Source organism: Terrapene carolina, unplaced genomic scaffold, assembly GCF_002925995.2.
Source record: "Terrapene carolina triunguis isolate 2854851 unplaced genomic scaffold, T_m_triunguis-2.0 Scaffold174, whole genome shotgun sequence".
NCBI lineage: Eukaryota > Metazoa > Chordata > Testudines > Emydidae > Terrapene > Terrapene triunguis.
The window spans coordinates 1,770,717-1,796,740 of record NW_020664525.1 but is presented as its reverse complement, the minus strand read 5'-3'; the positions used below and the strand labels follow the sequence as shown (position 1 = coordinate 1,796,740).

Sequence of the window (26,024 nt, the reverse complement as noted above, 5' to 3'; positions counted from 1 at the left end):
GTCCCACTGCCACACACACACACAGGTTCCGGCGCCACTGCTTCACATAGAAACCAACATACATTGGAGTATTTTGCATATAACTATTTTCCATACACTGTGTCTGACTTAAGTCAATGGAACTCTGTCAGTTTATGCCAGCTGAGTTGGGCCTCAGTTGCTTCCACTGATGCTTTTTAAATATATGAGTAGCGCTTCAGCAAACTGTACCTTATACAACGTTTTCTATGGGAGAAATAATAGTCTGATTTATCTGACAAAATAAAAGGTTAGTGAAGGCAGCCTAGAAATGCTAGCAGCAAATCCAGAGACGAGCAAGGGAAAAAGCTATAAGACATAAATCTCTCGGGCATGGAGGTATAAAACTGTAGGTAGTTTGTAAGCCACAACTCTGAGGCAAAAAATATAACTGGCATTGCAACAACACTGAAGAGGACAGCAATCAGATTAATCACAAGTACAGACACACGTCACCTAACATCTTTCCCAGGGCAGCAGCAACACACAGAAAAGGCATCGTACAAGGACCACAGATGGGAAAGGGCTACTGGTACAGTACTGATCAGACTAAAGGGTTGGAAAAGAAGTGGCCAGGAGAAAATAATGGCTGTGTGTGTGTGTGTGTGTGTGTGTGTGTAAGCAACTTAGTTCAAACACAAAGCCACATAGGGACACAATACTGCTCCTTTTGTTGAAACATACTGCATTCTATTTCAAACAGCATCACTATTGGAAGATTGAGTAACGAAGGTATTGGTTATGGAATTTACCAAAGCCAGAGACAAAGATAAATCAGTCCTTTCAGACCATTTGTGTTGTGTCTTTCTGAAATCTGAAAAAGATCAATAAGAAGTTACCCGAAAATGTTGATAGAAAGCCCATTTTATTAAACATTTCGCTGCTGTGAAATATTTCCCTACTGTGATTGAAATACTGATCAGACTTTTATTCCAACGGTCAGAAGGTGTAATCTCTTATGCATGGTGCAATGAAACCTGCCTAAAAGGAAAACCTGTGAGAAGGTTATATTCATGAAAGGATGAATATTGCCAAATATCAAATAAAATAAACGTATAATATCATTTCAAAGGAAAGGAGCAGATTTTTGTTGTTTTATCTCCTAAAGTTAAAATGTAATAAAAGTCAATCTGTTAGAGGATTTTATTATTACACTGTCTCTATAGCAAGCCAAAATATATTCTCTATAAAACCAATATCTGTTAAAGGAACTCGATTTTATGTTTTCCACATTCTTACTGACGTCTTGTTCTACTTGGTACTTGTTCTAGTCAACCTCACACATTTGGGACCAAATATTCATTTCTGATTTTCATCAGTTTGATCTCACAAGTGCTTTATCTAGGCTTGTGCTATCAATATATGGGGCTGGACTGAGCCGATTTTCAGTGACCCATCAATTTCTGCAGAAACTTAACTTTATTCTTTCATTTTAAATTAAGGCTGGAATCTTTGAGCTCAGAGGAGCTGTACATACTCAGCAACTCTGAAAATCAGGCCGTTTATTTGGGAGCCCATGTGTGGCATTAAGTGCTTAATTTATAGGCACCCAAGTTTGAAAATTTTAGCATAAGTTTCTTACAGTTGCAGTTATATTGTTCCTTCCAAACATGAACCAAAGCAGTCTGGAGAGTAACTGAAATAATAGCTCTAAGACAAAATGTTGACAACAGAACCATGGAGCAGCAGAACCATGGTGGTTATCACCCATTATACCCAACAAAATCCACTTAGTAGTTACTTTCTGTTCTGCTTTAATTCAGAAATGCAGGATAACCTAGTCCTTATTGGACACATGCAAGAGAATTTGCCGTGAAAAACACAAAGTCAGATCAGCACATGCAGATTGTATGCACTTTCGATTAATGGAGATGGACAGAAGGAGCAAGAGTTATAGCAAAAGAACATTTTTGTCATAAATGTACATCAGATTAATAGCTGAAACTACAGTGAAGATCAATTTTTATCAAATGTTGCTAACATAATGCAGTATTAGAAGGGTTAAGGAGCCATCTGCTGGTGACTTCAACAAATTGTTGAACGCAGCAATGCTAATAAAATTTCAATTATAAATTAATTATGTACAGTGCATTTAATTATCCATGGATTCAAACTACCCATGGATAATTCAAATAAAGCACTTTCAGGGGGACATACAGTCTGCTCTGTATCTGCCAACAATTTAAATTAGATACCAATGGATTATGGGTGTCTGATTTTTTTTTTTATTAGCACAAAAGCAGTGTGTTGGATCATGTCATATTAGCATATATGTGGAATTCTGCTGCTCCATGCTATACTCCTCTGTTCATTCACAGTTCATTGCTGTTCATTAGAAAGCAGAGATCATTAAAGTATCTGCTTTATTCAAGAGCTGGTAGAAAGTAGGTTCACTCACTACCATGTTTTCAGTTTGCTATATTTCCCCATTGTTGAAGCTAAGAAAAGAGGAACAGGGGTGCCAAAAGGAAGAAAAAGGTAAATGTTATTTAGAATAAAAGTGGGCCCATAGCCTAGTTAGCAGTGCAAAGTGCTGCAACAGGTACAGGTCCCAAATTAAGCATCGGAGCCACCTGAGGAAGAAAGATAGGTGCCTCATACCTCTCTAACAACCCCATTGCTGAAACAATATTGAGGGGATGGGGATCTGGAGGGAGTCGCCTTTGCTAGAGGAAAAGGCTCTAGCGGGATCCCAGAGAATACCCCTCAAAAGAACAGGGTGTTGTATACAACTTAAGTGAGTGTGTCCATACACAACATACCATGTTTAGCGGGGGATGTTCAGAAGCACTCGGCATTAGCCTAATTCTGTTCCCATTGATGTAAAGGGGAGTTCACTATTGACTTCAAAGGAAACAGAGTTATACCACGGCCTGGTGCTTTTGGAAATCCCCACACACACACCTTGTTCTCCACATGGCGAACTGCAGAGCATTATCCACTATGTCAGGTAACAGATATGGAACATGTTTTCCCGTAACCTTTCCCTGGGTATCAGAAAGACTGAACTGACTATCAGCCCTAGTACAACTGATTTACCTCAGAAAGCGAAAACACCCATAAGGGACTAGTCCCCCTTCAGTGTTCACATGCAGTTCCTCTTCGCATTAACGTTAGCAATTAGTGTAAGCATTAAGGGAGAAGTGACCCGTCGCAGCATGTGATTGAACAACTAATGGAAGTCACATAAATATAGCAATGGCAGAACAGACCCCTAAATGAAAGAAATATGGAAAAACCCTTGTATATCAGGCAACAAAGTCTAATCTGTGGGGTGTGCTGATGTGTATGTGCATATTCTATAATTAGACTAAATTAACAGAAGACTAAATTGTAGCAGTTAGCCCCAGTCCTGAGTAGAGGGCAGGGAGGTGACCATCCGCCCCAGGGAAAGCACAATCCCTCTGCAAACTCCCATTCACTGTGGTCTCCCTGGCTCTATACTCAAGGGTGTATGGAAAGAGCAGTCCATGAGCTCCTCTGTGCTTCGGAACACAAGCTATCCCTGAGGTGACCATAAAGTGCTAGATGACAAAAGGTTTGTTAGTTGTGTAGAGCTTGCTGAGGATTTGGGGATCTCTGGATAAAAGGTGCTATATCATACAACTATAGGGTTAGAAGGGACCGCAAAGGTCATCTAGTCTAACCCCCCAAGCAATATATGCAAGCAAGCAGAGTTCCTGCACTTCTCTGAAGAGATTATATACATATACTGTATGAACCCTTTAAGGAGCTTTGGCTTTCTCGGTAACTTAACAACTTAGACTTCAGCCTAAGTTTTCTTCCCCAAGCTTGGCCAAACATAAGGTTTTTCAATGCATGACCTCAGTCCCAAGCCTTGATTCCCTCGGCTCCTGAGAAAGAGAACCCAACCCCTCTTATACCCTGATTGGAGCTAACAGAATCTACCTGTTAGCCTGACTCAGCAATGGTTACATTGTAGGTCTCAAAAACAAGTCTGATAACAAGATGACTCAGCAGAAGAGCCCTGCATCCCCAAATCTGCCATTCTGCTACAAAATAATAAAGACCACATTTTCAAGGGTGCCTTCTAAATTTATCCCGACAGTGTGTGCACAAGTTTCAGGGTGGCCAAAATATAATGTGAAAATGTAGAAACCAGAATATATGAAATATAAGACCATGTGGCCTTATTGTTGTATAATTTTATACCTTTAGCCATTCATCCAAGTTATTTACTCCATATGCTATTTGATCACTCTTCACACTTCATCTCCCTAATTATACATATGGGTAAATAGAGATGCAGATATCTGCCTATCTGCACGCATGAAATTTTGGCAGAGTTCACATATAGTCATTTATCATCCAGTCTCTTTATTTTAAATAAATCTTCAGTATTATAACTCAACATTTTAGCTCATGCCTTCCAAAATGAGTGAAGATTTCCATTTCCTCCATTAAAACAGTTCTAGTCAAATAACAAACTTGACATTTTCCAGAATTGATGGATTATTTCCACTGAAGTATTGCGTGTCTAAAATTGCATCACTTCCTCTTGGAACCATCAACAGTGAGAAAGGGCAAGCATACGTTTAGAAATCCACTTAACAACTACTTTCTACTGTTGTTGTTTTTTTCGTGCAGCTGGAATGCCTAAACCCAAGCTAACAGTACTTTCAAAAGAATGTTTATTTCTAGGGCTGGCCGAAAAACAACAATTCCATATCACACACACAAAAATTTCAAGGTTTTGAAAATTGTTTTTGTTCCAGTGCAGAATGAAAATGAGACATTTTTACACGGAAAAAAAAAGAAAAAGAGTTGTGCTTGATAGCCTGATTGTTAGGGCAATCACTTGGGATGTGAGAAACCCCTGGTTCAAATCCCTCCTCTGCCTACTTTGGAACTAGGGTGACTGGATGTCCCGATTTTATAGTGACAGTCCCGATTTTTGGGTCTTTTTCTTATATAGGCTCCTATTACCCCCCCATCCCCTGTCCTGATTTTTCACATTTGCTGTCTGGTCACCCTATTTGGAACAGGGACTTGAACCTGGATCTCCCACATCCCAAGTGAGTGTAACTCCTGGAATGGTCATTAATCATACATTAGCACAATGCAGACAAGCTTCTAATATTTACATCCCCCTTTCCAGTAGCAACAGCTTCACCTGAAGAAGTGGAATGGAACAAGAGCATGGCAGAAAAACTAATCCTAGTTACAATTTACTCATACAGCCAGCACGTCCATCACGGAGCGATCTAACAGAGCTAGGACAGCAACAACTGCAATGTGATTAATACTTGGCAGCAGAATTCCTAAACCACTAGGGTTACTATAGCAATAGGAAGTGCAGTTATGAAAAAGCCTGTAGCATTGCTGCCATCCTGCTGTGAGCCAGAGGTATAGTACATCCAAGTTTTGATGTAGAAAACACATTAATATGCGCACCTAAACTTAATATATTGTCTTAGTTCTTAGCTAAGCTGCTAATTGTGCGATGCCTGATTTCACTCCTGCATGCCTGAGCAATATTGATTTAGTTGGGGCTTGGTCCTGCTTTGAGCAGGGGGTTGGACTAGATGACCTCCTGAGGTCCCTTCCAACCCTGATATTCTAGGATTCTTGTGAATGCTGACATTTCACATAAGCCTATTTTGCTTAAATATATCGTGTAACGCTGCAGTGCAGGCCTCTTGTTGCACAAATAAAATAGATAGCACGTCACCACAACGTACTAGGAGTTTGATATCGAATTTAAGTCAAGCGATTGTAGCAATTAATGTGAGATAAACATATTGGCCAAAATTTTCAAGCCATGGCTCAGTCCATTACATTAGATTCCTAAATAAAAGAGGCACGATTGGCCAAAAAGTGCTCAACAATAAAGCCAATGGCAGCTACAAGCACTCAGCACTTCTGGGGGAAGAAAACAGTCTATTTTGATACCTAAATGTGGATGTAGAATCAGAGTTCAGCTAGGACTAGAGATCATCTTTTCTGACCTCCTGCACATCACAGGCCACTCTACCCCACCAGTTATCCCTGGATTAGACAAAAGCAGTACAGCCCTTGGGAGATTAAACTACTGTGTGCCACAGGCAGAGACTAGGAGGGACCACAGTGCACCAATATCCAAGGCTCGTGCAATGCCAAGGGAATTGATTTGGTGAGATATAGCCATTATAATAGTAAGCGCAGGCAGGGTAGGTTTGAAATTTTAACCATTTTAATTAACTTAATATATTTCCTCTCATTTCTCCTAGGTGGCTAAGCAGCTACAGCCTTCAGTCATCTGGATTGGAGACGCAGAAAAAACATTCTACAAAAAAGTGCCAAAGTCTGAAAAAGAGGTGAGGGGCTCCTGTTTGATTTCTAAACCTATAATAATTTCACATACCATAGTAGACCTGACCCAAAGGAACCGGGGCATTTCCCAGTGTAACGTGTACCACTACAACCAGACCTGCCAATGCTCACTTTATAATAGCTTGCCTCACTTTTACTTTTTTAAAGAAAGTCTCACGACCTCTCACAAGCTCTTGAAGAAGTCACCTAAACTGGCCTTATTTAAAAGTAATTTGTCCAGTGCTCATGAGTGCTGATGGCACAGCAAGAGAAACAACAATGAAAGAAAAATGGGAGACCTAAAAAAGACAAAGGAAGAAACTAAGACTTAAGACAAGCTTAAATTATTCAGCTTTATTTATCAATAATAAAGGAACAAGGACAAATCTGCACTGTAAAAACCAAGAGTATAGGCCAAACAGTTAAGTTAACAGATTTTTATTTACCTCCTGGAATTCCTGTTTTAATTACTTTCTTTCCTTTCCATAATCAGCAATTTCCCACTAGTAAAGAAAAGGAAAAAAAACCATGCGGAAACACACTGTGTTTCATATAAAGCAACTTGTACAACTGCAAACAGGGTCACATGTGAAATACTCATTCAATTCACAAAGCTTTCAGGACTTTAGCCACAATTGATTCTTTCGATTCTATGTCAAACTGAACCATTTTTTAATTTATTTTTTTTTAAAGGTAGCTTGTATTTTTTGTCAGGACACAAATGCAATATTTTTAAGATACTGATGACCTACTAACTGTCTTAGATTAGCCTGTCATTTCACAAGCTGTTTAGAGTGCTTATTTTATGACTTGCGTATGTGGTAATTGATGCCCTCTGGTGGCTGACATACCATACTGAAAGCAAATAATTCCCTAATTCTCAAATCTTGGTTGCAACTACTATTGTAAAGAAGATTGTGGGACAAATACTGCCTTGAGTGTTCATAGCCTTTGTCTACTGGCTTCATTAGCAGCAGTCTGTGCGCATCTAAGGACAGAGTTTTGCCCTGATATAACTTCCAAAATGCAATGCTAGGGACAGTTGTATAAATTACACTCCGATCTGTTCACATTTAGTGGAAATTCACGTATTTCCTTGATTGAAATAGATGGGCTCCAGGACTGAGCTCACTTGTCTCTAATCCCACTGCTACACAAATAGCACAAGCTGTATCCAACATTCTGAACCAGCTACAGGATTCTATAACAAGCAGTCTGAGCAAGCCTCAATAAGAGAACCCCCAACAGTAATGACAGCATAGGGAAAGAGGAATCAAGGAAAACAGGTAGCAGAAAGCAGAAAGGTAGCTGGAGTTGGTAAGCTAAATTCTGCCTTGGGATACAGTCAACGAGAGCCAATTCTGCACCTCCCCAGGCAATGATTTTGGCACAATAGCTTAGATTGTGATAATAGAAAACCTTATATTTTGTGGAAGGCCCATTATAAAACTGGCCTCCATTGCCCTCCTTTCAGGGTCAGCCCTTTCCTGCCTTCCCAGAATTGACAGCCAGACAGTCAAGTATTAAATCAGTCATGGTAACCCAGTTGCTAATGGTGCAAGCAATAAAGTCACTATCTTTCTTCAGGAACCTGGGGCACCTTCACAATACACCCCACATTCTCCAATCCAGATTTGGAAGACAGCTGAAAGCCGGGGTACCCGGCTTAACAGCCTTTCTTGCTGCAGAAATTTTTCTTTTAAAGTGAATGGGAGTATTATTAGCTTTCAGTATATATCCCTTCAATACAATGGACGTACATTATTTTCCAATACACAACAGGAGCTGTAGACACACTAATGCCAAAATGGCTTTCTAGGCTTCACACTGGAGCGGCGAATGTAGGCAGTGTTGGGGGGTGGAGGGTTGGCACTAGTACAGTCATTTAGATTTTAAAAATAAGATTCCTACATGTAACTGACTCTAGATCAATTGAAATACAGAAAGCTACTACCTCGACCCAAAAATGGATTGCTCAAAATGTAATGGCTGAATTAGGACTTACCACAAAGACTAGGGGAAATAGCAGAGGAGAATTTTTTGTTGTTGTTGTTTTTGGTTAATTATCTGACAATTCCTGTTGCCAAGACACCCTTCCCAGTAGAAGGGATGTATTAGCGGCCTATAAACCAGGAACTCTAACCAGCAGTAATAGTTTAACCTCTACCATTTATTTCAGCTAAGTGCTAATTTCGGAGCCTAATTAGTGCCATTTAATAATGATAATTCTCTCAAATAACAGTTTTCATTTTCAAAACACTTTACTCACATTGAGGACTCCTTCCAACATCCTTATAAGATAGGCAAGTAAAAATCCAAATGTCTCCCTAAATATTGGGCAGTTGTGCAGCTAGTGTGAACTGGCTACAAACCCTTTTTAACACAACTGTGTGGAGCCAGTCCTCACTGGTAGCACAAACTTTTATTTTAAGAAGTGCTTTCAGTGATACTCTGACTAGTATGAACAGGGCCAGAGAAGTAAAATCTCTCACCAAAGGCTACCTAACTAATCAGTGGCAAAGCTGGGGTAAAGAACTCAGGAGGTTGTTGTTTGAAGTCCTTATTTCAGACCACTAAACTGTTGCCCACTAACACTTCAGTTCTAATATTATTAAGCAACAGTAGGACACGCATGCTGCAGCCCTGACAAGTTGATAACAGATAAGGCTCTTCCACCTTAATTGAATTGGCTCATTAGCACTGACCCCCCACTTGGTAAGGCAATTCCCATCTTTTCATATGCTGTGTATTTATACCTCTCTACTGTATTTTCCACTCCATGCATCGGATGAAATGGGTTTTAGCCCACGAAAGCTTATGCCCAAGTAAATTTGTTAGTCTCTAAGGTGCCACAAGGACTCCTCGTTGTTTAGACTCTCAGTGTGACTTTGAAGAATGACTTAGAAAAAGAGAGAATATATATATTTTATCTAACTAAACTAGAGGAAAATGATATTTCCTCTTCCCCTTGATTGTTCGGAGTTTTCTTTCATTTCTAATTTCTCCTCCTTTGTACTCTTTAATCCAAAGAATAGGCACTTCCCTCCTTTCAGCAACTGCTGGTACAAGCAGATGAAAACCTTTGCCTGGCAAGGGCATTCACAGGGCAGGATATAGTCCATCCTTGAAACTCAGGTACCTCGGAGTACATAGTCTCCTCTATATTTGCACTACGGAAGGCTGAGTCCAGAGCTAAGTGAAGATGTCCCATGTTGCAGCCTGACATACAGTAAAAACAAGGAGACAAAGTAAAATGTTCAAAAGACCCAAAAGTGACTTGGGAGCCTAAGACCCATTGACTTTCAATAGATTTGGGCTCCCAATGCCTAGAGGCCAGATTTTTAAAGGTATTTAGGCACCTAATGTGATTTTCAAAAGTATCTAAGCACCAAACTCTCATTGGTGCAGAACACCCATTGAGGTCAAAGTGCTTTTGAAAATCCCTTTGGGTGCTTAAATACCTTTAAACAGTGGGCCCTAAGTGTCTTTTGAAAATAGAACTTAGCCTCTCAAATCACTTAGGCCCTTTTAAAATGTTTACCCCAATCCATTGCTTTGCAGAGCTGATTATTTTGTGTCTACATGCATCAGTTTATGAATTTTAAAGATACAGTAAGACCACAGCAACATATAAACTCTGCAGGGCCCTGCTCATTAGTGATATAATATCTATGATGAAATATGACTGCAAACTATTGCAAATAAATAAGTACTAAGTTTACACAGCCAAGTCTTTAAGTTTATGAACTTGGAGCCTTGCTAAGCTAAAACCATGGCAGAATGTGAGGAACCCTCTTATCTCGTTGAAAACACAGCTGCTTGTTTGTAAATCTAGATCTCCAAGATACCAGAGCAAACATTACAAATCCTAGCAGTTTTCTTGGTATTGAAATTAACCAAGTACACTGATATTATCCAGCTGATTTTAAGAGATTTAAAAAAAATAATAATAAAAGAGCTAGCTTCCTTCCTGCCTTTCAGTTAGTCAGTGCCTGCAGATGAAACAGGGAAACACTGGAAGTCAAAAGAGTCACAAATTCATAATAGAAATTAAGTGCTGACTCAACCTGCAATAGCCAGACTTGACCCAGGAGGCAAAATCTTAACTTAGTCCCACTTATGCTGAGTATCTCTTCTCTTTACACTAAGTGTAAATGTAAGTGTACCTCTGACAACAGAGAGCCATAAAGCTTTCTTTATATAGAGCATTCAGAAGGTGTTATTTTAGGACAGTTATTTCACCTGCCTAACTCTAAAGGATGGGTGCTAAGATTTCACTTTTTTCCCATATATATATATATATATATCTGCTCCTGAAGATGGAACCTAAACGTCTGAAAAAGAATCTCCCCAAAATCCTGAAGAGTTTGAAAGCAGAGGACAGAGTCCTGGTTGTGGGGACTACCCAACGTCCCTTTGATGCCGACCTCCGACCTTTCTGCAGAGTTTACAAAAAAATCCTTCTGATTCCCAGGCCAGACTATGCTTCAAGATTTGGCAAGTATATTAAATCATCATGGCAGATCAAGATCAGCTGTTTATATGAAAACATGCTAAAGCAATAACATGCCACAGGAGGGATGCCTTTATCTGGCTATTGTCAAAAATATGATTTAATCTGAACTCATACACTGTGTGCGCCTAGGCACCTGAGATTTTCAGTTAACATTATGGTATAAGACAAGCTAAAATATATCAGTCTCATAAAAATGAAGAAAAAAGTTTTGTTCTCCGGTGGCTGTACTTCATTTTATGTATTTAGGTTTAAGATACATTGAATCTGGACTTGGACTATTATTTTTGGCTCTATAAATGACAAGAACCCATCTGGGTGCTCATTTTTATTTTAACCCAACTTTTTACAGGAAGTAGAGTCTGACCGGCTGTTATTTCTAACTGGGTTCCACATTTTAAAGAACATAATTTAGGTCCTATTCATAAACCGTTTCATTTTTGGAAGATTGGGTTATCACTATCAAAAATCCTTTTCTTTAGGTTTATAGATCAACTTTAAGATTCCAAGGCAAAGTTGGCAGATGCCAGAAAAGTCACCATTAAGATTTAAGCCCATGTATTATCTTCAACAGTGAATTTCCTGGAGTTGCTTGTTATTTACCCATTCATAGTCATACATTGTGGCTATCAATTCTGTGAGCACTCACATAATTTAAAACCACAAACAAGAATCAAACAGACATTTTAAAAGACTTGCCAAACTCCACAGCAATCTGCTCCCCAACATTCACTCCTAAGTCCCACTAGCTATTGGTAAGATCACCTCTCTTCCTTTGATATCTTGGCACAGCTGTGAGCAGCTGAGGCACGTAAGTGGATAGCTGCCTGATTGGAATGGGAAGGGGCTGGTAGCAGAGCATTCTCAATTATGTGTTTTCATCTTTTGAAATCACTTCCCCATGGTTCAGAAGAGCCCAGACTTGGTGACTTTCAAAACCACAAGGGCTATTTAGGTTAATTTAGGTCAATTTGGGTTGAATTACAGACCCCAGGGAACTTAATAGACCAATCAGTCCCCCTTCGTGCTCCTGAAAAAGTCTGGAATGAGGTGCTGTGGTGAACTAGAGGACTAAAACTAAGGATCTTTCATCAGACTCCTCACTGAGGATATCCTGCCACCAATCCCCTCCTATCTGAGCCAGGGGCTGTTAACATAAACACCTCAGCTGCTCACAATTGCTAAGACAACAGACTTTCTTCATACTATTTTATCACTTGTGGTGGAAGTCCCAGGCAGAATTAAAACAGAATTAAAACAAACCACTTAAGTCCCAGCTGTACCACAATTAGTCATGTTGGGGCACTCGTTTACAACATGATTGTGCCACAAACAAAGTACACAGGACTGCATCATACATTTACCAAATTACCAACTCATACAACAACTCTGTGAAGCCCAGTGTTGTACCACCATTCAGAAGCTTGCTCACCGCAGTTTGGTGCACGAAACAGCAATTTTTTAACTGTGTTAAGGGCTAGTCTGTTGCAACTCTGTCCCACATGCCATCATTTCCATAGTGCAGATTGAACACTGGCCTCTAGACAGGACCAGACTGTATAAAAACAGTAGGACACGCATGCTGCAGCCCTGACAAGTTGATAACAGATAAGGCTCTTCTTAAGTTAGGGGAGTGAGACATGGCTAGGATGTGGAGAAGGGAGAGGGAAGAAAGTTAGTTTGAATAGTTCAGATAAGCCGCTGGGGGCTTAACCGCCATTTTATGGGTTTTACTCATCATTAATTTAGAATCCAAAGGAGAGTTATAACCAAAAGGGATTAAATCATTAATCTTAGCATGCAAAGAAAAGTCACCACCATCTAAATTTTAAGGTAGCTAAAATTTGGGCCTTAATTATTTAACACTGCCCCTTTAAAATTATCACCCACATTTTCACCAAACAGTAAGTTTATTCTTGAGATCAGACTGACAAACTGTAGGAAATCTTGCCACATTCTAAAGTGTTTTTAAGGGTGTTTGGCACCAAGACTCCTTTGCATGAGGAACTCAACACCTATCATGGCCAGTCCCCCAGTTTGAGAGTCCAATCGAATTTTTGTAGCTGATTTCTAACAGCCTTAAAACACCAGACATTCATAACTACAGATGCCCAATTTTCACATGTAGCCTGTAGCCCTTCTACTTTTCTACAGTACAAGATCTTTCATTTATACCCCGTAGGGGTACAGCAAACACACAATGGCAGTCATTACATCTGAAGATCTGATATTAGTCATGATGTGCATCAGTTTCTCTTCTTATCCATGATCCTCGCCTGCAGTGGAAGCTACGCTGCACAACACACGGAAACACAAAATAAATGTTCACCGCTGCATGTATCAATTTCCCTATTATGAATCAGTGATTCAGCCAATAGTTATTGAGAGTAGGTATAAATCAAGTTGAAGAACACTGTTTTCTACAATGAAAAACGAAGTCAGTGGTTATGATTAAAAGTCCATAATATCTGCATTACAATAGAAGGAAAGGTGAAGCAGTTTTTCTCTTACACAAAGACCATTACTAGATGCTGCAACAGTCTCATAACTGTAACTCTCTCCACGCATATTATTATGCCATGTACTGTGTCTTCAAACACAGATCACTCATGTGGCACAAACTGCACTACCATACTACACTACTACAATTTCAATCCTCTATATGCAATTTGTCTGTCACTATTTTCACTTGTTTTACTTTTCAGTCAAAGAAAGTATTTTTTAAAAGACTTTCTAGGGAGACATGTTTAAGAATCTGTGGAATCTATGGTGGTATAAGGCTTGTAATCAGCATGACTTTGGGATATATGCGTTACCGTGCAAAGGGTGAAGGATGTTTGTCTTATTTATTATGATATTTTTGTGGCCAGGTCACTCAGATTGCTTTTCCAACTCCTTAATACATGTTTTTGGGTTTCTCTTCCCTCTCCTGTTGGTGATGAACAGTCTTATGGAAACACATCATCCTACAGAATGGAGGGGCTGTCACCAAATCATTGAGCATAAGTTGCCTAGCAAAGGTTTCTGATGGTTTCACCCAGGGACACATCGTTTATGCAGTGCAAACTGTCCTCAGTGAACGACGCCTCAGGCAGATGACTAACAAGCCACTGACAGCTGCTGAGTTCCTGAGTTCCCTGGCCAGGCAGGACCCAGTATACAAAGAGGAAGAAGAAACGTATAAGGTGAAATTAACATCTACGTAAACAATGCTCCTTTCACTCTCCCTTTCAGTGTTCTCACTCACCTCCCACAGGTGTGTCCTCTAACTACAACCAAATATGACCTGCTACAGACTAGTTGTAGTAAGCTGCATCTTAGAACTTGTCTGCACCTGAATGGGATTGGTGCCGAGTGTCTCACTGGGTTAGAGCCATTGTGTCTGCTAATTGCTCATGCTGTCCTCTCCGCTGTACAAGAGCCCTACCACATACTGAGCAAAGGTGAAGGCAATGGATGTTGAGAGTACCTCGCACCGTTCCAGACAGGGCCCTTACACTGCAACCAATAGCAGAGTGTAAGTGCCCCTCTCTGCCTCATTTCTCCTACATACACACAATCAAATATTATGTAGGCCAGAAGAGGGAACTTTTAACAGCTGTCAGTGCTGCACTCTGATTTTCTTTCTTTACTTCTCCAGCAACAAGCAGTATAGAGTTGCCAGCAACTTCGACACACAAAAATGACTGAATCACTGATCATCAATCACCTGAGTCTAAACCCAGCCACTGGTTGGCTGGTTGCTCTCATGAGACATTTACATCTCTCTCCAACGTCTAATCTCAGCTTGGTGCACACATTCCCCCAGTCAGTTGAACAGTCTCCAATTTCTATTCAGAAACATTTGGCTCTATGAATATGGTCAGTACTTGTATTATTTGGTATTTTAGTCTTTTTGCTCACCCTTACTATCTGTCCAGTATCTTACCTCAAGGTGTGATTAATATTTCAGTGTTGTATCACAGCAGGAAAAATTCATTCCCAACTCCAAGAAGCAATCCACTTATGCCCTGAAATGTGAGGCCTGATATTTGTTGTTACTTTTTAACTGAGGGCTTGTCTACATTACCCGCTGGATCGACGGGCACTGATCGATCCAGCGGGGGTCGATTTATCGCGTCTACTCTAGACGCGATAAATCGACCGCCAAGCACTCTCCTGTCGACTCCGGTACTCCACCAGAGTGAGAAGCGGAAGCAGAGTCGATGGGGAAGCGTCAGCTGTCAACTTACCACAGTGAAGACACCGCGGTGAGTAGATCTAAGTACGTCGACTTCAGCTATGTTATTCACGTAGCTGAAGTTGCGTAACTTAGATCGATCCCTCCGCACCTCGTCGTGTAGACCAGGCCTGAGCTAGTGAAACAGCAGATGTTATTCCTATAAACATAACTGCACAGCACAAAGTACGCTGACAGCAATCAAATAATTTTGAATCTAGCTAAAATATTTCCCTCACTATCCTGTGGCCATGATTTCTTTGCATTAACTATATCCTTCTTTCAAATGTATTTCCTTTTACCTGTTTTAAATCTGTTTCCTTTAAATGTCAGGTAGTGTTCTTGTGTCATGGCACAGAGGAACTGATTGCCAAAATGGCCTTCACTGTAACATTCAGAGATCACTCTTCGCTTTCTTTTTCACATTAATTAATTCAAGTCTTTTAATCTCTCCTCACATGGAAGCGGCTGTCCCCTGAGCCTCTAATCATTTTCATTGCTCTTTGCTGGACCTTTTGTGTTGCTTTGTCCTTTTTGAAGTGAAGTGACTAAAACTTAAAGCAGTATTCAAAGTGAGGATTAGTACACTGATGAATCTTTGATTTCTATTCACTCTGAACATGAATCTCCCCATTTGACATGTGGTTATGTTCTGCCACTGTTCCCAAAATGAATATAAATAATGGGAAATGGTGATAATAGGATTTCTTAAATTCAGTTAGATACACCCATTTAAAAAGTGACCTAGTTACTGCACCTGTTTGATACAAAATAGTTAAGTAGAAACAAACAGATCACCTTATTGGATCAACCAATGATCCAACATCCTCTCCTGGACAGTAGTCAGTACAAGATACTTCAGAGAAAGGTGCAAGAAAACCTATACTGATAATTATAGATCAGCATGCCCCCAGGGAAAGTTCTTTCTTAACTCAAGGAAATCATTTGTTGGCTTATGCCCTGAAACTTCAGGGTTCAAATCTCTTATAAACAGAAACCTTTTGCAAATTTGACACCATCAGATCAGGATTAAACAAAGACTGTGAATGGCTATCCAACTACAGAAGCAGTTTCTCCTCCCTTGGTGTTCACACCTCAACTGCTAGCAGAGCACCTCACCCTCCCTGACTGAACTAACCTCGTTATCTCCATACTGATTTATACCTGCCTCTGGAGATTTCCATTACTTGCATCTGAAGAAGTGAGGTTCTTACCCACGAAAGCTTATGCTCCCGATACTTCTGTTAGTCTTAAAGGTGCCACAGGACCCTCTGTTGCTTTTTACAGAAACCTAACTGTGTATCCTATTATTCATTAGAGAAAATCTAATCTAGTTTGGATTCTTGCTAAGCGGTTGGCTTCAGTAATATCTTGGAGCAGTTCCACTAGTTGCAGAATCTGTGAAGAAACTGTCATGGGGACATGCCAGTAAATAGGTTAATAATTTAATTAAACTGAATATACAAAAGTAAGGAAAAGGAAACAACAGATGACACCAACAGCAGTTGGTGTTGGTCCCGCTTTGAGCAGGAGGTTGGACTAGATGACCTCCTGAGGTCTCTGCCAACCCTAATATTCTATGATTCTATGACACTGGAAATCATTAACCCCACCCTGCCACATAAGGCAAGGCCTTTGCTAGCAATATGGAGAGCGGGTTGGAGTAGGTCTCAATATTCCCTCACATTTACCACGTGCTGCCACATTGTTTAGTTAGTCCTTAATAAGCTGTTCCTAAGAGTTCCATCACCATGCAGAATTTCTTCAGAGATGTCTAACAGCCCGACAGTTTCAAGGTGCAACCCTTCAAAAGTTTGTACTAGCCCACAATATATGTGCACCATCACTAGACCTTTCTGCCCCGCCCTCACCCCCAGTACAGTAAAGTACAGCCTAATTATTCAAACCTACCTAGTTTTGGGTGAGATTTTGTATACTGCAGAGTTAGCAGAGGGGGTAAGATAGAGAGGTTTGAAGAATATGTATTCAGTTAAATCAGAATAGTTAGATTGTGCATCACAATATTATAGCTGTTCCACAGCCAGTTGGCCATTTTGCTACTGATGCATTTTGTTTACCTGTTTAAGGCATTTAATCCACAAGACACTACAAGCCCCAACAGAGTGAACATCATTGTGAATGGAGATAGTGTAGGTGTAAGTGTGGATGGAGAGGAGTAGAGAGAGATGGGAGTTGACCTAAGTAGGATTCTGAGGCGAGAGGCAGAAGTCAAGACATCAGGATACTGGTCCTTAGGCTTCTGAGAGGGAAAAAACCAAATTCATTCCTGGCATAACAAAAGAGATGAACATAGTTAATAGCTTTTTCATCATGCACATCAATATCTAGTCGCATCTTGAGCTGCAGAATGGACCATGACATTGTTAATACAGACACGCACACTTCAAGTTTGGGAAAAGGTTATTTCCTATGCACAAGTGATTTTCAAATATTACCAATTCAGCCATTTTAAATTATTTTAACATATCCCAGAGAGGTCTGGTTGCCATTACAGTCCAAGAGCTTTGCAAATTTGCAAAGCAACCAAAACAAAACCATTTACAAGACACAGAACTATGAACAAGCACATGAAACCAATAAACAGCTTTTGAAAAATTATGATTTAACTTTCCCACTGAAATTAAAAACAACTGAACAGATTTCGAGAACTACCAAAAAATATGCTCTTTATACTGCCAAGTTGCAGATCAGAGGTAATTTTGACAAGAGCTACATACCCTTGGAAATAGGGTTGATCATGAAGTTCTAACACTCCCATAACTATAGCAACACAAGTGGCACCGCTAAGTGTTCATGTTAATGAGGGACTCCGAAAGCAGATGATTGCTACACTTCTTGTTATAATGGTGTTCTCAAGAGGTCTAAGGATCTTGTTTCAGCTTCTCCACAAGCCAACCAGAATTGTAAGGTTTTTGTTAGGAACACTTCATCACACATGCAAAAGTTACTTAAATGTTCTTTCATGCTTTTTTTCCTCCCCTCTCACCACGTATTTGATTCTCCAGATTTGGTATGCCAAGACACCTCTGGGGAAAGCACGAGCCAGAGCACTGATGGAAGGTGAGGAAGTAGGAAAAGGAAAAGGAAAGGATAAAGGGAAAAAGAAGGGAGGAAAGAAAGGGAAAAAGAAGAAAAAGTAATTTATTTCCTTGAGGAGATCTCATCTGGGAATACATCACAAGAAGCGTATTGATCCATTTCTCTGAAGAGGGATGAGGACATTAGAGACAACATACACAAAAATCTGTGGCCAGCTCCGGAGGAAGGCTATATTTCTAAGTGTTTTCCATGAAAAAAAAAAAAGTTGCAAATAGGACGAGACACCAGTGTGACATTTAACTCCTACAAGATTAAGAGCTAATGACCACTGACTTTCTCAAGCATCATTTATTCTAAAGAGTTTTTTAAGAATTACTTAGGACTATATCATACCATCAAGTTTTTAGGCAAAACTCCTTATTGATTTCAATGAGGAATTTTGCTTAAAAACTGATGTCGTGTTAAGAGCCTTTAATTATTTATTTTTATGTTATTAACCTAGATGCTTTGTAAAACTAACTGCTTTCCATACCTGCATGTCTAGTGTATTCTAATTCCCAATAAAACAGTTATAAAGGCTCTTTTTAATTTTTCTCTGACCACGGGCTGTTACCAAGCACTTAATGTAGGCTACCATAGGCTGACCAACATTTAGTTACAGAAGCATGTACATATTCACATGAGGACCAGCGCAGCACTTTATCTTTCTACAAATGTCACCATGCACAAACATTCACAGATACAAATGTTAGCTCATACACAGAGGAAATTCACTTGGATGGCGTTTATTTCAAAGAGCGTTTGTGAATACTGTTTGGTGATATTTGACTAGCTCAAACCACAGTGCTTCAATATTCAGGTTGCTAACACAGTAAGAATATTTAAAAAAAAAAAAAAAGATTGGAACTTTAAGAAACCATGGAAATACTTCCATTGGTCCTAGGTTTTAGGCTAAATTTGGCCTGACCTGTACTAAGCTTTTCAAAAATATGCACACCTTATAGCCCTCATTCTGCAAAGACTTACATTATGCACCCGAGCAATTCCATTGACTTCAATGTAACAGATCCATTGACTTCAGTGGGACTTCTCATATGTCTGACATCGTTCATGCACTTCAGTCTTTGCAGGATTGGGGTCGTGGTTTGTGTATGTATAAGCTTGTAGCAGCAGAACCTGAAGCTTCAAATGGCCTCGTCTCTTCCTTTCAGGGAGACCCCAGAGGCTTCTCACAGACAGCCCTCTAATTGTTGGTTCCCTTGGGCATTTGCTATTGTTGTCCTTCTTGTTTAACAGCTAGAGTGCAGCGAGTCAAATAATGAAAGCATTTATTCACGAGTAACTTGTTTAGGGAATTGACAGAAAAAAATCCTTAAATGAATCACGCACTGAATATGACTTGATCAACAGAGTAGTCAAATTCCAAGGCTGCCCCCCTCTAACGCCTTTGGAGGGGATTGCGAGCCAGAGCCACTACTGGGTACAGTATCATCAGTATGCCAGTGATACCTCCAGAGGTCTTTTACCCAACATCTATCAAAGACTGGAACCTCTACGACAGCTTGCCAGCTCACAGTCCTGGTGCTTGGTGGGAGGAATAAACATTGAGGAAATGAAAAACGTTACACTGCACCTCAGTAGAGGGAATATGGCTGCTTGTTGTCTAGTTAGCTCACAAACCTGGAGGTCTAATAGGACTCACGTGTGCGCCTAAATTTCCAGATAATACTTGCTTTCATCTCTAACTAGCCAAGTGATTGCAGCCTTTCCTTTCAGTGTGGGCTTCATAATGTGTATTCGATCATAGTATTTAAGTTTATAGACAATGCTCATCATCACCATGGTATCATAGTGCCTATACATACCTTTGTTTTCGCAAGGCTAGAATACTGTAACACATGCTACACGGGATTACTCTAGAAGGCCGGCCAGCAGTTTCATCTAATGAAGCCTGCATCATCTCACTTTTAGGTAGGGCAGTCCAATGAGACCATAGTACTCCCGTGTCCCATGCCCTCCTCTGGCTACCAATTCACCGCTGTTCTAATTCTTGTGTGACAGAGTCACTGGGAAGGGGCCTCAGAGGAAAAAAAAGATAATTTTTTCAAACAAACTGCCTGTATTCTTCTGTTTGGTTTGTTTAGATCCCAAAGCTAAAGTCCTGCGAGAAAGGTGGGTCAGGTCAGGGCTTCCCTTTCTCCCCAGTTTTCCACACCAGAGCACAGTGGTTTCAGGAAAAAAAGACCCAGAAATAAATCTTGAGAGGTTTGTTCTTACCTAGAAAATGGTCAGATTATGCTGCCAAACAGGTGTGTCCTATTGAAAGACCAAGGGAAAGAAAAGCCTGCTTGTCAAGCTCCTCTTAACAAAACATACTGGGAAGGGGAGGAGTCTGAGGCCCTATAAAAGGCATACTCTCTTACATCACAGTTAGTTCTAGAAAGGGTGTTGGTACTGAAGGTGATACTAGCTTGGAAGAGAAACCTGGGCAAGGAAAAATAAGTCTAAAAAAGCTTATGTGAGAGATTAACTGCATATAGGAGGACCTTGGGAACCTTATCCCTGAGCACAGTGGGAAGAACTAGTTGATTCTGGTTTAATAAACCCTCTCTTTTCTGCTACTTCCCAGGGGGAAAGGGCACGTTGACTCACTACTACAGGTGGTGATACCTCAAAAATAGGCCTCTTTGGGCCCTAACCACTACAGTCCCTGAGCAACTCCCATCAGTCATGTATTCTTATCCTCCTCACCCCTGTGAGGAAGTATCCCCCAGTTTTACCAATGGGCATTGAGACATAGGGAAGATTGCATGACGTACCCAAGGTCCCACAAGAATTTTGTGGCACAGCTGGAAATGGAACCCATGTTTTCTGAGGCCCAGTTCACCACCCTATGCACTGACTCATCCGTCCTACAACAGTACTTGCATTCAATGGAAATGAAATAATTCCCAATAGAAATCCATCTGAGCCTGACAATTTTTAGAGCAAAAAGCAAGATCTTTCTTTGTGCAGGCTTCTTTTTTCCCACCCCATCAGTAGCAGTTGGAATCCCATTGGTAATTAGTCCCCTGGCTGCTAGAGTCTTGACAAGTAGTGAACAATGAGATTCTATGAGCATGAACAGTGGCCTGTATTTAATCACTTGCACAGAACAGCTACAAAATTTGGTGTAATTTTTTACAGACGCTTGGCTGCAGCCTGTTGGTAGCTTTACAAATTCAGGCATCCTGATCTTAACATATTCCAAATAAAAAAATCTCCAATTATCCTTCTCAAAGAGTTCCAGACTCTAAAAATAATATTGCTCATCTTTGTATTAACCTTTTGTAGTCTCTACAGTCAGCAGGAAAACTAATTTGGACAAATTCTGCCCTCAGCCCCACTGACTTCTTACACATAATAGTTACAGTCAACTTCAACAGGGTGGCTAGGGAATTACTGATTGCAGGATATGAACTGATAAAAATAAGATTAGGTTGGACATAAGAAAAGCCATTATATAACATTCAAGGAGGTTAAATAGTATTATTCATCTAAAAACTAGATTAACAATGGGTGGAATCCAGGAAGGGACTTTGGCATTGCACCACCCAGCATCACAACACTTAACGTTTAGGCAGCTAAACTATCACAGGAACAACACTGAAATACACAAAACCTGAGTTAGGCATCTAGGCTCCCTGTACAATGAATGGGAAGAGATGGGCACCTAAGAATGGGATCCACAAAAGCCAGCACACTAGGCAGCTCCCTGTCTAAGCTAGCCAGTGGGAGACCCCAGTATGCCAAGCCCTGCCCTTTCTCAGTGATAGGGGCCTCAGTCCAGGATGCAGGGAAGTGCCTAGCTCTGCTAGCAATCCACAAACAGGAACCCATGATCCTGTCTTCGGTACCTAATTTCTTGCAGGAATGAATTAGGTGCCTGCCCCACTACACAAAATGGCTGGAGGAGAAGGTGGTGGTGCCACTGCCAACTTAATAACTTTTAGCCCGCTGGTTTGAGCGCTCACCTGGGAGGTGAGCAAACCAGGCTCAGATTCTCCCTTCCTGGCAGACAGGGGAGAAAGGATTTGAACGGGGGTCTCCCACCTCTCAGGAACGTGCTCTAACCACTGAGCTACAGGACAGTCTGACGTGGGGGTCTCTCTCGGTCTCTCCTGTGGAAGCTGTTCCACTGTGGATAAATCAAGACAGGGTGATTGGGCCAGACACAGAATGACTCTCTAGTCCAGTGGTTAGAGCTCTCTCCTGAGAGGTGCTTACAGGGGTCCGTGGAGTTGTGTGGACCACGGTGGGGTTTAAGCAACCAAGTAGCTCCCTGGATTCCATCCAACATGACTGGCATAGTGTACGTCTCCCTTGGCATATTGCTCCATTTCTAACCACGTACGCAGAGGTGTGGAGCATCTCACGCCCACTCACATGCCTGCACTGACGTGCATGACAGGAGAGAATTTGACTTCCAAGTTTTTTCCATGTGTTCTTCCATGTTATAGAAGTAATTAAATGTTTCCATTTCTTCTCAATTTATCCTTCAACTGACTATCACAGTGGTGGTCTCCTGGCTCTGCCCTTGTAAGCCACAAAGCTGGATTCTACGTGGATATTAATAGGACTGGGACTTGGAAACCACAATTGGCATATCTATGTAGCAAAAAAGAACATTAGGGGACAGTTTCACTGGCTGGTTAAGCGGGGTTTACAGCTGACTTGCATTGCCAGAATGGCACAAAACCGCCAGGTTGCTTTGGTGTGTGGAGATGTATACCTACACCACCTCCAAAGAGCGCCAGTCTTTAAAAAAAGTAGGGAGCAATTTTATTGCTATTTAAGTACAAGGTATAATTATTATCAGGGAATGTGTAGCTATTTGAAAATAAAACCCTTGCGTCAAGCAGGGGCAGCACTCACTGTAATTTCAGCGTTAATGATTGAACTATGTAATTAAGTGGCCCCAGTTGATTCTCGAGCATTAGGTCCCACTGTGAGGCTAATAATGCTCGGGAAAGTATTGCTGCTAAAGGTGTTCTGTGAGTCTTACGTATTTGCAACAATTACAGGGTGGATTACTTCTAAGCTGTATACCAGATACAGTGTAATTAGACTCCTACCTCTTTTTAAGTCTTCCTGTTACCACACTCTGATAGTACAGTTATTTACAAGAGCAGTTAGGAGAAATGCTGAGAACTCTGGGGAACTCTACTGCTCAGTTAACCTGGGTGACTGGTTCCTGGTTCTGAGCACCCAGGTTAGCCTGGCCTGGATGTGAGTGTTAGAATCATAGAAGATTAGGGTTGGAAGGGACCTCAGGAGGGCATCTAGTCCAATCCCCTGCTCAAAGCAGGACCAACCCCAACTAAATCATCCCAGCCAGGGCTTTGTCAAGCCAGGCCTTAAAAACATCTAAGGAAGGAGATTCCACCACCTCCCTAGGTAACCCATTCCAGTGCTTCACCACCCTTCTACTGAAATAGTGTTTCCAGTAACAAAGCTACACCTGCATTACTGCGCCCCGTTTCTGCCCCCAGCTGGGTGTGTCTGGAGGCATATCCCATGGTTCTTTGTGCTGAGATGCTTTAGGATTCTTTCCCAGTCAATGTCTGTCCTTTGGGAGAATTCTGGGAAGGCATTGGAGGATTATCAGCACTGGAGTAACACCTGGTTCTAACCTGTACCAACAGCCAGGGCAGTTCGCCCGAGGTTAAAGCACCTCCAAACTGAGGTCAGAGTTTTCTCTGTGTGGATGGTGAGGAGGGATAGTGTCTAAAACTCAGGTAAGAGCCAGGGTGAACTGTGCAGTGAAGACATATCTACACTATGGCCCCTGCAGAAATGGGTATTGCTACTCAGTGAGAGTACTGTGAAGCCAGCAGGGCTTACCCAGAGCAGACCAATAAATACAATGGCCAACGTTTGCAACATACCGGGTCTGATTTACTGGTCACTAAAATACTGTAGTTAATAATACAGTCGGTTGATTCCCTAAACCATAACTTATTATTGTTTGTATTGCAGTAGCATCTAGGACCCCACAGTCATGGCCGGGACCCCAGCAGGGCTTGCCTGTAGGGAAAGGCTGTTTATAACAGTTGCCACAGCTTGCAATACAGCAAATATTTATAATGGACAGCATGGTAGCTGGGCTCCCCATCTCATTCTAACATACCATGTCTTTTGACATTGTGCATTTATGGCAAATGGAGCCATGGCTCCAAAATAATCCAGAGTTTGCAGGGAGGGGAATCCCTCATCTTGAAAAGTCCCAGCAGAACAGGTACATTTCTTATAGCAATACCAGTTTGCAACAGCGTAGAGGAAATCAGTGAAGTGTCTTCTGAAGGGGGCCCAGCGTAACCCAATCTCCTGCTGATTTCTCTATTTTACTACTCCCAGCGGAATCCCAGTGCACATGCGTGGAGCTGTCTGGCTGCCAGAATTGTTCTCTGCGTTGCCAGGAAGCTAATCCAAGAGCACCAGCAACGCAGCGAAAGGAAGCTGTCACGCTCGTTTATATATGTGAGTGAGCTACAGAATTATTGGTTAAATTATTTAAGTGTCCCATTATTATTAAATTACTGGGCATTCATTGTAAGAACAGTCATAATACAGTAACTAATTTGGTATTAATGTGAGTGTCAGAGTTTCATTGCAGTTATTCTGTAATTCATCATAAGATAATTTACCAATAAATTAATTGGCTTAATTGCTTTCTACAAACCCAGGAGAACTACATATGATATGACTTTTTTTCAATGTTCATATTTCCGTCCTATTTCTTCTGTAATCCTTTAGCGGTCAATCTCATCAGATGAAAAACTTGCTTTGAAATTTTCAGGATACCTCTGTGCCATTAAGGTTCCGTCATGAGTAGGGAGCAGAATTGGACAGTTCTACCCCAATGGGCACAAAGGACTCTGCACTGGCCCTTCATATTTTCACAGGGTTTTAAACATAGCTTTAGCTCCAATTTTCAAAGGAGCCCATTAATTTCGGTGCCCAGGTGGAGACTCCTAGATGTTTAAACTGTGCATCAAAAACTAAGCCCCCCAAAACTAATGAACTGTAGGGTCTAAGTATCTGTGCTTCAACTTATCTGTGTGTGAAATAGCTCTACTTCTAACTTATCTCACAGGGGTGTTGTGAGGTTTAGCTAGTGTCTGTACAGCATTTTGGAGGTCTTTGGATAAAAGGGCCAGTACAAATTACAAAATGTTTTAGATTTGTTTCTGTTACAATAATGCAATGTGTTTTTATTTAAGCTGAGGCACTTACAAACTTGATTGATAAGCCTAAAACGACACGTATCATTTACCAGTAGTATTTGGGAAAAGGACAGATAAGAAGCTGAAACTATTTTGCCGTTGCACTGAAAGTTTTAGGCAAATAACCTCAATACCAAAAAAACAAATGTCACCTTAAAAAACAAGAAATGGTCTCAGATAACAAATGCATGAGCTCATTCTCCGGGCTGGTAAATTCATGGTTTGCATTTTAGAAATAAAATTCCTACAAAGGATTATAATGAGATAATTGATTAGATTAGATAATTAGATTACAATTAGATAATAGTAAACTAAATCAATTTCTTAGAGCTGGGAAAGCCAACGACATGTATTATTGCGCGTGAGAGCTACAAATAAATCGTTTATATTCACTCATTAATTTCCATCCAACATTTATTACTCTAGAACAAAATATAGGGGGGAATTAAAACATTGAAAAGATGATTGTGGCCTTTGCAGTAGTTTCTAAACCTAAGTCTAACAGAGCCTTTTGGCACTTGCAGGCCCAGATAAGACCTTTCACTGTTTACAAGAATTTATTGTTTGTAAATACCCTCAGATATGGAAAGTACCTAGAGTATTTTTCAACCTATTAAATGTACTAAGGAAAAATGCC

General features: G+C 40.7%; 1 protein-coding gene across 1 annotated transcript in view; it reads left to right on the top strand.

The window, feature by feature from the left end:
* LOC113406980 (dynein regulatory complex protein 11-like) overlaps positions 1-18,223 on the top strand; it is a 138,274-nt gene extending 120,051 nt beyond the window's left edge. Inside the window, exons 16-19 of the mRNA XM_029912062.1 lie at positions 6,249-6,335; positions 10,650-10,827; positions 13,790-14,028; positions 18,089-18,223. Coding sequence (XP_029767922.1) covers positions 6,249-6,335; positions 10,650-10,827; positions 13,790-14,028; positions 18,089-18,223 — 639 coding nt within the window. The remainder of the gene's footprint in view (positions 1-6,248; positions 6,336-10,649; positions 10,828-13,789; positions 14,029-18,088) is intronic.
* Positions 18,224-26,024: the final 7,801 nt, after the last annotated feature.